We start from the raw sequence: 12,846 nt of genomic DNA, 5'->3' as shown, positions 1-12,846 counted from the left end.
GCACATGAAAGGGGATGAGCATGATCTATCACCTGATGCAAGGATTTTCGGAAAAATGATGCACTTCGTCTTCTAGTAGCAAAAAACTTAAATTTTTAAGATGAGGCACATCTTTGTACAGTGTGCAGCGTTGGACTCAAAACTTGGAGGTTGTGAGCACATTGACGTGATCTATCACATCAAGTGGATCCCGAATGGGGAATTTTATCATATCGCCATCTAGTGGCAGAAGACGAAAAACGGTTAAATATTTTTAAAATGTTTGTTTTTGTTTGGATGGCTAAGTAATTTTGCACATTAAAGCGTATAACCAAGATCCTTCACCTTCTAGTGATGGAAATGTGAAATAACGAATAATCAGGTAGTTTCCTTGAACTGGATTTGGCGATGGTACTTGACAATGACCAGATGAATGAGTCTTATTCCACCATCTATGATAAGAACGCCCTCTAGTGGCTAAAAGAATTTCTAGAATAAAATTGTTTCCGAGAGAATTTCTTGGAAAGAGTACTTGTCTTACAAACCGTTTCTTTAGTCAATAACATTATTTCAGATGATGATTTAAATGTTTTTATGCTTGAGAAATTTTTCTCCGATTTCAATCCATATACCTAGAGATTGACTCAATCTCTTGTTTTAGTTACGTTGCTCCAATTTACGTCATGCTTTACAACACGCGTGACACGACTTTGCATCAAATATTTATTAATAACTAGCCATATGTTGGTGGAGATGTCTGAAAAGAATTATTGAAAAGTTGTATTACTGGTAAATATGAAACGTGATTCTAATACCATAGCTTTATACAAATGTATTTTTTAACTTGAGGCCGTCTGCCTTGGTTGCGAAATGCTGATATGAAAAGACGTAGAGTCGTAAACTATAATTGACTATACATGATGTCACAGGCTGCGTGAAGATCTCGGTATTGCACACACGTACTACCAGCAGTGCGGCCAACAGATGAAAAACTGACAGCAACTTTATTAGCACTAGTTTACACAATGTAAACTTAATCGAACACATGATTAATTTTAATGTATAAAATGCCATGTGGTTAAAAAGGCTTATGTTGAAGTAAGGTAATCAAATAAAGATTAAACGAAAAATAAAATGGTCCCATAGTGTGGCCCGCCCCTGACAACTTTATGACAAATGCATTGTGCTGTATTATGTTGTTCACAAACGCTCTTTATTCAAGTCTCTTGTAGGCTATTGCACATAGCAATGTTGTATGCCAATTTTCAAAACGTATTTCGAAAAAAGAGCGAAAATAGTCAGACTAAATTAACGAAAACCAGGGTGAACCTGCAGCAGGCCCAAGCACGATTTCTGCATCTGCCGGATATAACGACATAATTGATATTATGGTAACAACAGCAACGTATGATTTGGGGTTTTGTGAAAGTTGTTTGATTAACGAAATTAACGTGTTTGTTTAATTTAATGCAATGTCGTGTGAATTCAAAATATTGCAGTTTCTCTTACCACCCAAAATGAAATGGATTAGTTTACTCGGAGACGTAATAAACCAATAAATTAATTTGCAGGATGCAGTTACACATTTCTCGGAAGAAAATAGTTAGTTTTTGGAATCTGGTATGCTCTGTTTCTACGTTAGCAATTTTATACAATCTTGCGCTGTAAGATTTTTCCAACATTAGCTTTCAACCGCTCAACCCATTCTGAGCTGAGGTTCAACCAGTTCAACTTTACGCTTTCTGTTGGCTTGGCGATGCAAACCAAAAGCTCTCCGCAAGCAGCATGCAAAATCAGTTGAATGTGCTCGAAAATTTCCTCTCGAATTTCATAACAAAGTTTCAAATTTTTATCAAAAACAAAAATTGTCTTTGACCAATCAGTCAGTCTGAATTTACAACATCATTTTGAAATTACAACAAAAAAGGAGTTTATTTTGAAATTGCGCGGGCACCCCCATATTTTATACTATACTCATGCTTCATTTAATCTTTAAGAATCAAAGTGTATTCTGAAATGTTTGTTGTTCAGTTTTCTCGGCTGTCCGATACGATGTCATCATCAGATTTCTTCACGTAGGTTTGTTTATTGAGCTTAAAATAGATAATAAGATAGCACATCCAGTTACTTATAGTTCATACAGAAGGTAAAGCGAACGTCAAGCACGATTGTGAGATATGCGTATATTTTTTGTATCAATTTTGAACTTTGAAGCGATTAAGTAGTTTTTATTTGAGTGCAATAACAGGAGCTTACAACACTTGAGTGTGTAAGCTGTAAATTTTGTTGACGAGTTATACATTTACATTGGTCTGGTCAAAATAATTACCTAAGCTTAATAGCAAAAATCTTATGCCAAATGCTTCATAAGCAGACTTAGGCAAATGTGAAAGTGCTTTTTCGAACGTCCAGCAACCCTAGCAAATCATCATTAAACGAATTTTCAGAATATAATTCTCTGATTGCATTTAATTGTAGTTTCAAATAACAATTTCCTTTGATACACCAAGAAAGTAATTTAAGTCTTCCATGTCTGAACGTTTTGTTACTTAAACATTGTATACAAACACAAACGCTGTATCAAATGACTCTGTCCAGGGAAAGGTCGTAACTTTATAACAGAACAAATATTGAAAGCTTTTGTGTCCTTTGTGGATATTCCTTTTGTTCGTTTTAATTTACGAAACAAGCATCCTATGTTTCTGACACATCATCCATTTTAAATTGGCTACAAAACAAGGATAACACTGATAAGATTGTTGTGTCAATAAATTAAGTGGTGCCTAGAAAACGTTTCATAATTTAAGCAGTTATTGTAAAAGAAAATGTATAACTGAGGAGTGTGCAAGGAAATAAAATAGATCCTTGAGTTTTAGAAATGACCACAGAAATTTATCAACAAAATAAGAATCTCGGTAAATCCAAAAATCCGAGTAATTTAATGATTTATATATCTGATTCAGAATTTTTAGGCATATATTTTTGTCTGTAACTGACATTTCTTGATGAAGGCAAATGGTTAAATTCGGACTAACGGGTTAAGTAGTGACTGATGACAGATTAGCTATCATGAATGGAATCATATCTTACCCTAAAACAGAAAAAGGAACCAGAAAGCCTAAATGTGCTCGATGTAGGAATCATGGAACGATATCCTGGCTGAAGGGGCATAAACGACAATGTCCTTATCGAGACTGCACATGCGCAAAGTGTAAGCTTATTGCGGAAAGACAAAAAGTCATGGCGGCACAGGTACTCTACTTAAGGTTTAACGAAATAGGTGTAGTAATATAGTCTAGACTCTAGAGTGTAATACATCTTGGTTGGTAATATTTAGATTACATTACATTTAGGCGTATTTTTGTAAAAAAAAAACAGTTAAAATCTCTATCCGAAATCAAGTCCATGAAAAATTAAGCAACATCTTATTTTTCTATTTTAAAAATGTTTCATGCATATAATTGAAAGGTTTTGTTTAAAACTTTGCTGTTAGGTTCAACCTTCAATGCTGTCATTCTTTTAAATAAGAACGACGCAGTTACATTTAAAAAACAAAGTAATGGCTTGACAAGTTAAGAAACTTTGTAAGAAACCATAACTGTGGGCAGTGGTGGGATTCAGCCAGTTCACACCGGTTCGTGCGAACCGGCTCTTAGAATTTTAATGACCTCCGTGAACCAGTTGTAAACAAGCGTATGTATAGTCCTATGAGTATATCGGCCCCTAGTCAATATGGCATGCTGCTAGTCAGAGAACCGGATGTGAAAATATTTTAATCCTACCACTTACTGTGGGTCTAATAACTATGTTGGAACTTAAAAAACCTAAGGCCAAGTAACTAAAAGTTTCAAAGGGAAGTTTCGTACAAAACATGAGTGTGTAAAAGTACGACTATACTCATGATGAAATTAATCAACTAAGCAATGTTATGGGTGGTTATTTTTAGTTCACTTTTAGAAAACCAACACGCGAATGGGTCTGGCACTTGTTTTACGTTTAGAAACGGGCCTTAACAGAACGCTTTACATAAAAATACACACGTAGGCAATATACCATAAGCAGTGTTCCTTTTATGAAGTTTTTGTTATTATATATGTCACTGATATAAGACATAATTTGTTATAGGCCTGTAAGTTTAAAGATAACATAACAACCATAACATTATAACATTAAACTTGACCAATAAGCATGGCTGATGTTTACATGTCTTGTCCTGGGAAGTGTGTGCATTAATGTTTTATTCTTAATCGTATCAAACATTTAATGTACTACATAGTTTATTGTAGTATGTGGTAAGTAAAAGTACAAAATACGTAGATATGTTTATCGTTTCGCTAGATGAACACACTTAAGTTGAGCATGGTTACACGGCTCAGAAAAATTTGAGCATTTTTAGAATCAATATGGGAATGCTTAGAAATATCAAATAATTTCACAGTAGCAAACAAGATTTTATCTGTTACTCGCTATGCACGAGCAATACACTAAATACAAATCTTCACGCTTGCATCAACTGTTACGCTTTACATTCAAGCCTCACGGTATTGTTTAGTTTAGAAGAGTAACTATTAAGCTTATTTAGATTTTTTATAAGAACTTTGTTTAATGCAACAACATTTCTATTCTGTTACTCTAATACAATTTAACAAGCTTATTAATAATTTCAAGGCTGTAGCTCCAGGGTTAAGTTTTTACGGAGGGAGGAGGAAAATATGTTAACTAGTCCCCGATTAAACATGCTATTGTTAAATGCAGTTTACCTCTTGAAAATTTTAGTTCTTGATGTATTCGTCCAAACAACTTAATTTGTTGCATCGATTAAAAAAAAATATTTTGATTATTTATTTAAATTTTACGGATCAATTATTGGATTTATTTGTATAACAATGATTGCTAAATGCCAAATAAAAGAGAACATCGCTTTAAAGTAATGTGTATTTCATTGGTTATTTTATTATTAGGTTAATGTAAGCCAAACCCTGTTTCCATGGTGTTATTTTTTACAATTTGGATTCTTGATGCAAATTATTTGCAGGTTGCTCTCAAACGTCAGCAAGCGGCAGAAGACGCCATTGCTTTAGGGTTAAGAGCAATCGCTGATCCTTCTTCTGGATATACGTGGAACAAAACTCCTCAGTCTACATTATCAAATGATGAGACAAACATCAATGAAAAGAGCAATAGCCATACAAGTAAAACAGGTGCTTTTGTTAATATGAGTGAACCAGGATAGCACCATTCACCCGGTAACTTGTTACAGTCTTACTTCATAACAGCTAAAACATATTTTTTAATCCTCAATCACCTAATTGACAATTATATATATATCTCTGGGCGTATATCTCTTGTCACGTTTTCTTATTGTATGGGAATTGTCTTGGCTTACGTTTCATTAAAAGCTTCTTAACACTTTTCAACCGCAGACCAAGCGTCAAGCACAAAATACATTGAATATATTTTGTAATACCTAGTTTGCCATGTGACCAAATTTAAATAGCTTACCTAATTTCTCACGTGAGCGCATTTATCAAACAATTACTTGGAACGTTTGTGAATTGAAAAACCTTGCACTCACTTTTCGAGGCTTTTAAAGCCAACAAAAAAATTGCATAAAAAAACTACAAAAATTCATGCTAACTTTATGTTGTATTTTATTTCCATACTTGTGACAAAATGAAGAAAATTTATTATCAGAACCCAAATTTTGAAAGGCGTTGTATTGTTGTCAGTCAGTTTGTCGCGCTGCGCATTCCCCTTCAATTTTGTTTTTGGCTATGTTTTCTAGTTCAGATTTCCTCAAAATCTTTTGGGGTTAGTTTTATTTTAAATGCAATTACATTTGATCATTCATTTTTTATAGTGTGGGCCTATACTTTTTTGCTTTGATTCAGATGTACAAAAGGAAGATGAAAACAACGCAAATCAAACTGCAGAGGATGAAGATAAAAACAAATTTTCCAATCCTCAAGTTAATGAAAATGAAGAAAAAGTAAATATTTCTCGATCGATTGCTGCAACATGTCGTCCAGGAAAGTTATCTCACATGGAAATATTGACTAGACTCTTTCCCAATCAAAAACAATCTGTGCTTGAATTAGTTCTACAGGGGTGCAATGGCGATACTATGAAAGCCATAGAACATTTTCTTTTTGCAAATGAAATGCAACACTGTGATGCATCAGTCTGCAGCTCATCTGATAAAAATGAAAAAAGAAAGATGTCGCAGCTATCAGCTGACTGCAAGCGTATAAAAACAAATGGGACAGAAATGCTTTTTCAAACAGCGTTTTCAAATCCACCGTTAGCTCCCGGACTGCATGTCTCTCCCATAATGTCCCCGTTTGATAGATCAGCAGTTGCTCTAGGACGTACCCAAATACCACTGTGCTTTAACTTAGGATCGACCTTTGTTGGCTCTTCTTTTGCCAACAGATTTTCTTCCATATCTCACGAGACACTTTTGGCGGATGAAAAGCAAGTTCAGACACCTACCATGCACAGCATGTGCGCTTCCACTTCTTCCACGCCATACGCTCACAAGACCCAAGGGTTTTATTCAGCAAACCACCCCCATTCTGGCGTCTTTTATTAATTTTGTAGCTCTTTGGTTTGCGATAAGCATTGAATTGTTTATCACAATCGGGTTGTAAATCAACGTACATTTATTTATATGGTAGGATATGTCATAAGGCTCTATGACATAACCAGATAAAAATGTAATTTCATTTAGAATTTTAGATAATGGTCGAGACACAAACTTTGTGTTTGGCATAAAAGTATGATTATTTCTTAAAACACAGATATTTTTGAAATGTTGTAAAAAATAAAAAGCGCTCATTTTTTAAGTGTTTTTGTGGTTGTACTTGATATAAATGTTAAATAAACATAGACAAAAGGATAAGCCTGTGACACAAGATCAGAGATTTCAATATGAATACCGGATAACCGTTTTTCTTCAAACGACTTTATCCCGTAAGAAATAACCTCGAATGACAAAACAATACCCCCGATTGCTTGTATACTACTTCAAGCCGTAAACACTATCATTGCGTAAGTTTTTATTACAAATTCTGTTAGACGTTATGTAAGCACAAGATTTATTGACAAATACTGGCATCACATCAGTGTTAAAAATAAGCAGGCTAAATAGACAAAATACGTATAGACACAGATTGAAACCAAGATAGCCTACTCATTTCTATTCCTCTACACCAGTGGTTCTCAACCTTTTTGCTTACGTAGCCCGTTTTTCGTTGCACAAAAAACCTGTGGTCTGTTGCACTCTAGTGTACAAGGGGAAAACTACAAAAGAGATTTGAAAAACACGAAAACTGCAAAACATTATTTCAACTACGAATTAGTGAGAACCTTGCAGCTGAACTTTATTGACCAATGCATGAAATCTTAGAGAGGTTGAAGAAAGTGCACACGGCATACCGTCCTCCACATTAAGACGATTTAGAGCTTCTGTTTTTATCTGCAACAAAGTGGAAAACCTTGATTCACATAAATACGCACATGTGAAAGGCAAAAGCACTTTGATGCATTCTTTACCGATACGTGGGTAAGAAACACACATCCTTGCCTAAAAGTTCTAAAACTCGCAGATTGATAAAATTACAAGAATCTTCTTCAGAAATCTTTAGCCCTATCGCTAACTCCATTGATGAAGATCAAAAGAAAACTGATGAAAGATGAGAAAAAAAGTGGGCACCACATGAAATATGTAGGCCTACAGCTTGTTCAACTGGTTTACACAATTGGCTACACAAACGAACGTCATCGATGCCTTTTGCTATTTTCATGATATGGCGAGAACCAAAAAACTACATTCAGGACTGCTTTTTGCCTTTTCAATGTAAAAGGGTTTTCTTCAAAAACTGAAAGCAAAATTGCAAATGCCAGCTTAGATTCAGCGAGGAGACCTGTACCATAAGATGTTTCACTTTCTGTTCGGTTTTTTTCCCGCTCCAACATTACAGACTTGTTTCGAAAATTAGGGGAAGCACACATTGTTGATGAATGGCGACTTTTCATTGAATCTTTGAAGAGAAGTTTGAAAGCTGTGTTGTTGCACAATGGAAATATAAAACCGTCTATTCCTTTAGCACATATTTAATTATACTCAAATGAAAATGAAGAAAAAAGTTCTGTGGATGAGCGCTGGAATTGAACAATTCAAGCTAAAATGTGGAGAAAGTCTGCAGAAAAGAATTCAACTCAATACTTAAAAATGTTGCCTGAAATGTTAAATAAATACAATAATAGTTTTTGTAGGTCTGTTAAAGTGACACCTGTAGAAGCAAGCAAAAAAATAGGAATCTATTGTTTATGTTTAGTTATATGGTGACACCCGAAGTGCGAACGAAGTTCGTATCAAAGCAGTACACGTAACACCAAAGTTTAAAGTTGGTGATACAGTTTGAAATTAAAGTAAAAACAAAAATATTCAATAAAGGATACAGACCAAATTGGACAGAAGAAATATTTATTATAATTCAAATTCAAAATACTAGTCTATTTACATGTTTAATTAAAGATATAAATAATGAACATTTAAAGGGTGCTTTTGTGAAGAAGAACATTTGAAAACAAATTAAGATAAATTTAAAATTAAAAAATTAATTCATAAGGACAATAAAAAGAAATTAGCGTTAGTAAAATGGAAAGGTTGTAATAGTTCTTTTAATAGTTGGATTCCTATTTCAGGTTTGCAACAACTCTGAATGACGTCATGGAAAAATTACAGATAAATTAATAAATAAATTAACAGATAATTAATAAAGAAATTGTTCAGAAAATTTCTACAGAAAAGTATAAAAATTTCTTTAAGATAAAATATTTTATAATACAAAAAGAGAAAATGGCAAATCAACCACAAATTGTTATTAGCGGCAATAGATAGATTTAGAAAGATTTTCAGATGATGTAATCATTGTAATGCCTTTAATAATGCAAAGTTTTCAAAAAGTAATATTATAATTACTTTTCAGAATTTCACTGAAGAACAGGACTTTTTATGTATAATTTATGTTCGGAAAATTTTTATCATACTGTATTGCTTTTCATAGAAGTGCTTCAGATGGCAAACCATATTTAAGTCCAATATATCTAGGTAATCAATATAATGATTCTGAAATTGAAGGGTTTGATGCTACAATACAATATAGTCATACAATTGATATACAAGAAAAGATGATTTTCCATCAATTTAAAAGATTTTTTCCAGGTGCTTGTAAAGCAGTGGTTCCCAAACTTTATCTACTCGCGTACCATTTTTTTGGTTCATGCAGCGTTCTCGTACCACCTACATTGTAGGTGGTCCGACAAAACTCCAGAATTCAAAAATAAAAAATGATAGGCAAAATGTTTACTAAAGGCTCGTGAATATTAAACAAAAATTAGTCGAACTTTTACCGCCCTCGCTACAGTGCTACAGTATAACTAAGGTATTACAAAAACTGACTTCAAGGATTTGTTACGTAGTAATTAATGACGTTCTGTTTCGTTACAAAGAAACCCTGTTTTACAATCCAATGCGTCAATACCCTAAGGAATTAGTATTCAGTAGGGAATAAAGCATGAAATTTCACGCTCTACCTAATTTATGTGAATTAAAATAATGCCGACGACAATAAAAGATCTTTTGTGATCGTTTGGTGTGAACTTGATAAGTTGCTCGCGTACCACCTGGAAGACCTTCGTGTACCACTAGTGGTACGCGTACCATAGTTTGGGAACCACTGTTGTAAAGTGTATGAAAAATATAATGATGATTTTCCAACAATATTGTATTACGAGCCAGATTTACTTATACATAAATTATATCTTGTAGAAGATTTTTCATAAAATAATTATGATATTATGAATCATGCAATTGAAACTCCTTATTATGATATTCCATTTAATAATGATCTGATTTTTATATGTTTGATGAAAATGATGATAATGATCTTGGTTATAAAAGTTTGTAAGATTATTAGTACATACATAAAGCATAAAGAATAACATATTTATCAATTTTAGAGAATATTATTTTCATCCAACATATAAAGAAAGGATGCATTGTTCACGATATTACACAAGTTCCAACATTGGGTGTTTTAAATCGTGACGCGACAGTTAATCCAACGACAATTAATCGAACCGACAGTTGATCGAACAACTATTTATCGAACGACAAACTTTGACAATAGCTTCAAGTACGATTTATGATATCACACTGATGAATTATAGGTGTAACATTTTAAGCCTCGGATCTTAATTGCATGTTTCTCAAACATTGAGACAATAAGCCATTGTGATGTGCGGTCTTTGTAATGGTGTGTATTAATGAATTGTGATGTATATATCATAAAGTTGACGATTTCGCATGGCGGCCGGATCCGGCCCGAAACATATTAATTACAATTAGTTATCACAAGAATACGGCCCGCCGTTTCTTATTGAGTTTCAAACTGCAGTGTTAGCACTGTTTGAAAAAATTGTGGTATTGTTACGCCATAAGTACGTCGTACTAGTCTATTGTTACGCCATAAAACTGGTGCGAAGGCGTTAGACTAGTATCTCGTACTAAGTACGAGATTGTCTGTATTCGATAAATTGTGGTTCTTTTAATAAATTGTCGTTCTTGTCGTTCTTTTAACAGTGTATATCGTCAGTTGTTTCGATAAATTGTGGTTCTTTTAAGGGGTCACATCCCAATTCAAAGAGATATCAAGAAGCTACCAACGCAAAACTACATCATAAACCTACCTTGAATTTTGGCTTGCAACGAGATCTAGGTTATGACTGCCTACAGTCTTAATTTGGACAAAATCCATGTTCTCAGTTTTCTATAACAACTGCCTAAACTTTACAACAAGTTTTTAGCTTAAAATTTTTGGACAAACACTCCAAAATACCAAAAATTCAAACCCACGCAAAATTTACAACTTAGCCTAGACCTGGAACCAGCTGTCGCCAAAACAACAACAAATTACTTCGCATCGACGTCACATGCGCATTGGACCGGAAAATTTCTTAGTTTTTTTAATATGATGCATTGAGTACAGCGAACACGCAACAATCACCGGGTTGCCGGCTCAAAATTGTCTTTCTATTGGGAAGTGACCCCTTAATAAATTGTCGTTCTTTTAACAGTCGATTCGATCAACTGTTGGTTTGATCAACTGTCGGTTCGATAAGCTGTCGGTTCGATCAGCTGTCGGTTCGATCAGCTGTCGTTCAATAAACTGTCGTTCGATTAATTGTCGTTCGATTAATTGTCTTTCGATTAACTTTCGCGTCACGGAATTATAGGTGTAACATTTTAAGCCTCGGTGTCATTTTAAGCCTCGGATCTTAATTGCGTGTTTCTCAAACATTGAGACAATAAGCCATTGTGATGTGCGGTCTTTGTAACGGTGTGCATTCATGAATTGTGATGTATATATCATAAAGTTGACGATTTATAGTTTATATCTATATTTTATATCTATATCATAAAGTTGACGATTTATATTTTATATCTATATTTTATATTTGTATCAGTGCATATCATCAGTTGTTTCGATAAATTGTGGTTCTTTTAACAGTGCATATCGTCAGTTGTTTCGTTAAATTGTGGTTCTTATAACAATATCCTAACCAGGCTCGCGAGTTTACTAAAAAACTAGGTAAAAAACGAGTTTACTAAAAACCAACCCACCCACACACATTTTCAATCGTTAATTACTAAAAAACTATACGTCGTAGACTGATCAGATTTTTATAGGTTAGTAGAAACATCATCTGGCTTCCTGTATACATAATAATTGTAAAACTAAAGAAAGTGAATTTAGTGTAAATTAGGTATTTCTAAAAGTGACACATTTCTAGAAATTCTTCTTGTTACGCCGCGCCCCCGCTGTGCGGAAAACCAGCTGACCGCGAGAAGAGAACGAAAGAGAATAGTTAGTCGAGTTATTGGTACGTAAATGAGTAATGCGCTTCAATGCGGAGAGAGAGCAAATTTATGAAATATCACAATATCTCAAAAATTACAAAATCCAACTTTATCAAACAAACATGGACAAATAGCTGAACATTTTTTATGAAAAGTCACCAAATTTCAATTTTCTACAGCAAACAATGCAACTGTACGCCACGTTTTGCTATGACTGTGTGCGGGAGAAGCAACAGTCGATTCGATCAACTGTCGGTTTGATCAACTGTCGGTTCGATTTCTTGTCGTTCGATCAACTGTTGGTTCGATCAGCTGTCGTTTCGATCAGCTGTCGTTCGATTAAGTGTCGCGTCACGACAATCGTCGTAGGCTATATTTATCCGTTATTAGGTTCATATAGAGTAGACTAAGCCTTGAAAAATCGTTGCTGCGAGAGGCATCTGGTAAGTAAGTAAAGTGACTAACCGCTAGAAGGGAAAAGATGTTACCGTAGTCTGTGCTATAAATTAATATTCAACAAGGAATATTTCATTTATTTATGGGAAGTTATATGACTATTATAATTACATTATTTGAGCATATTGTGTATACCTAGACTTCCACACTATTTGATTTCAGACATCTTACGAATGCTTGTAATTTTTTCCACGTGAATAACGATTGAATATATTTCGAAATGGAATTTATTTCAAGTGAGAAAGGCAAACGAAAGTTGGCCTTGAACGGTTTTATGTACGTTCGTAACAAAACAAAAAATGGCGTAACTTACTGGAGATGTGAGGACTACCTCAAATGTAAAAGCCGTGTATCCACAGCCGAGGACGACAGCCTCATGAGAACACCATCTGAACACAGCCATCCACCAAACCCTGCACGTGTTATAGTTGCGAGAGCAAAAGCCAGCATGCGAGATCGAGCAGTCAAGTCAGATGAACGTACCT

General features: G+C 34.3%; 1 protein-coding gene and 1 long non-coding RNA gene across 2 annotated transcripts; one reads left to right on the top strand and one right to left on the bottom strand.

Annotated features, from left to right (window-relative positions):
- Nucleotides 1-2,593: 2,593 nt before the first annotated feature.
- On the top strand, nt 2,594-7,173 carry LOC143450823 (doublesex- and mab-3-related transcription factor 3a-like). Its single transcript, XM_076951545.1, has 3 exons — nt 2,594-3,231; nt 5,015-5,180; nt 5,871-7,173. The coding sequence occupies exons 1-3, from the start codon at nt 3,049-3,051 to the stop codon at nt 6,569-6,571; spliced, it is 1,050 nt and encodes a 349-aa protein (XP_076807660.1). The 5' UTR covers nt 2,594-3,048; the 3' UTR covers nt 6,572-7,173.
- A 171-nt stretch (nt 7,174-7,344) lies between these two features.
- LOC143450827 (uncharacterized) lies at nt 7,345-10,995 on the bottom strand. Its single transcript, XR_013114781.1, has 2 exons — nt 10,735-10,995; nt 7,345-7,456 (listed from the first exon to the last, which is right to left on the bottom strand). It is a non-coding gene; the product is annotated as an uncharacterized LOC143450827 (long non-coding RNA).
- Nucleotides 10,996-12,846: the final 1,851 nt, after the last annotated feature.

This window comes from Clavelina lepadiformis, chromosome 3 (assembly GCF_947623445.1).
Source record: "Clavelina lepadiformis chromosome 3, kaClaLepa1.1, whole genome shotgun sequence".
Classification (NCBI taxonomy): domain Eukaryota; kingdom Metazoa; phylum Chordata; class Ascidiacea; order Aplousobranchia; family Clavelinidae; genus Clavelina; species Clavelina lepadiformis.
The sequence above is the reverse complement of the archived record's forward strand: the minus strand, read 5'-3'. Positions and strand labels throughout refer to the sequence as shown.

Coding starts and splice junctions, on each gene's coding strand:
- LOC143450823 (XM_076951545.1), top strand. CDS start 3,049: ATGAATGGAATCATATCTTACCCTAAAACAGAAAAAGGAACCAGAAAG. Junction 3,232..5,014: donor AAAAAGTCATGGCGGCACAG/GTACTCTACTTA, acceptor AATTATTTGCAG/GTTGCTCTCAAACGTCAGCA. Junction 5,181..5,870: donor TAGCCATACAAGTAAAACAG/GTGCTTTTGTTA, acceptor GCTTTGATTCAG/ATGTACAAAAGGAAGATGAA.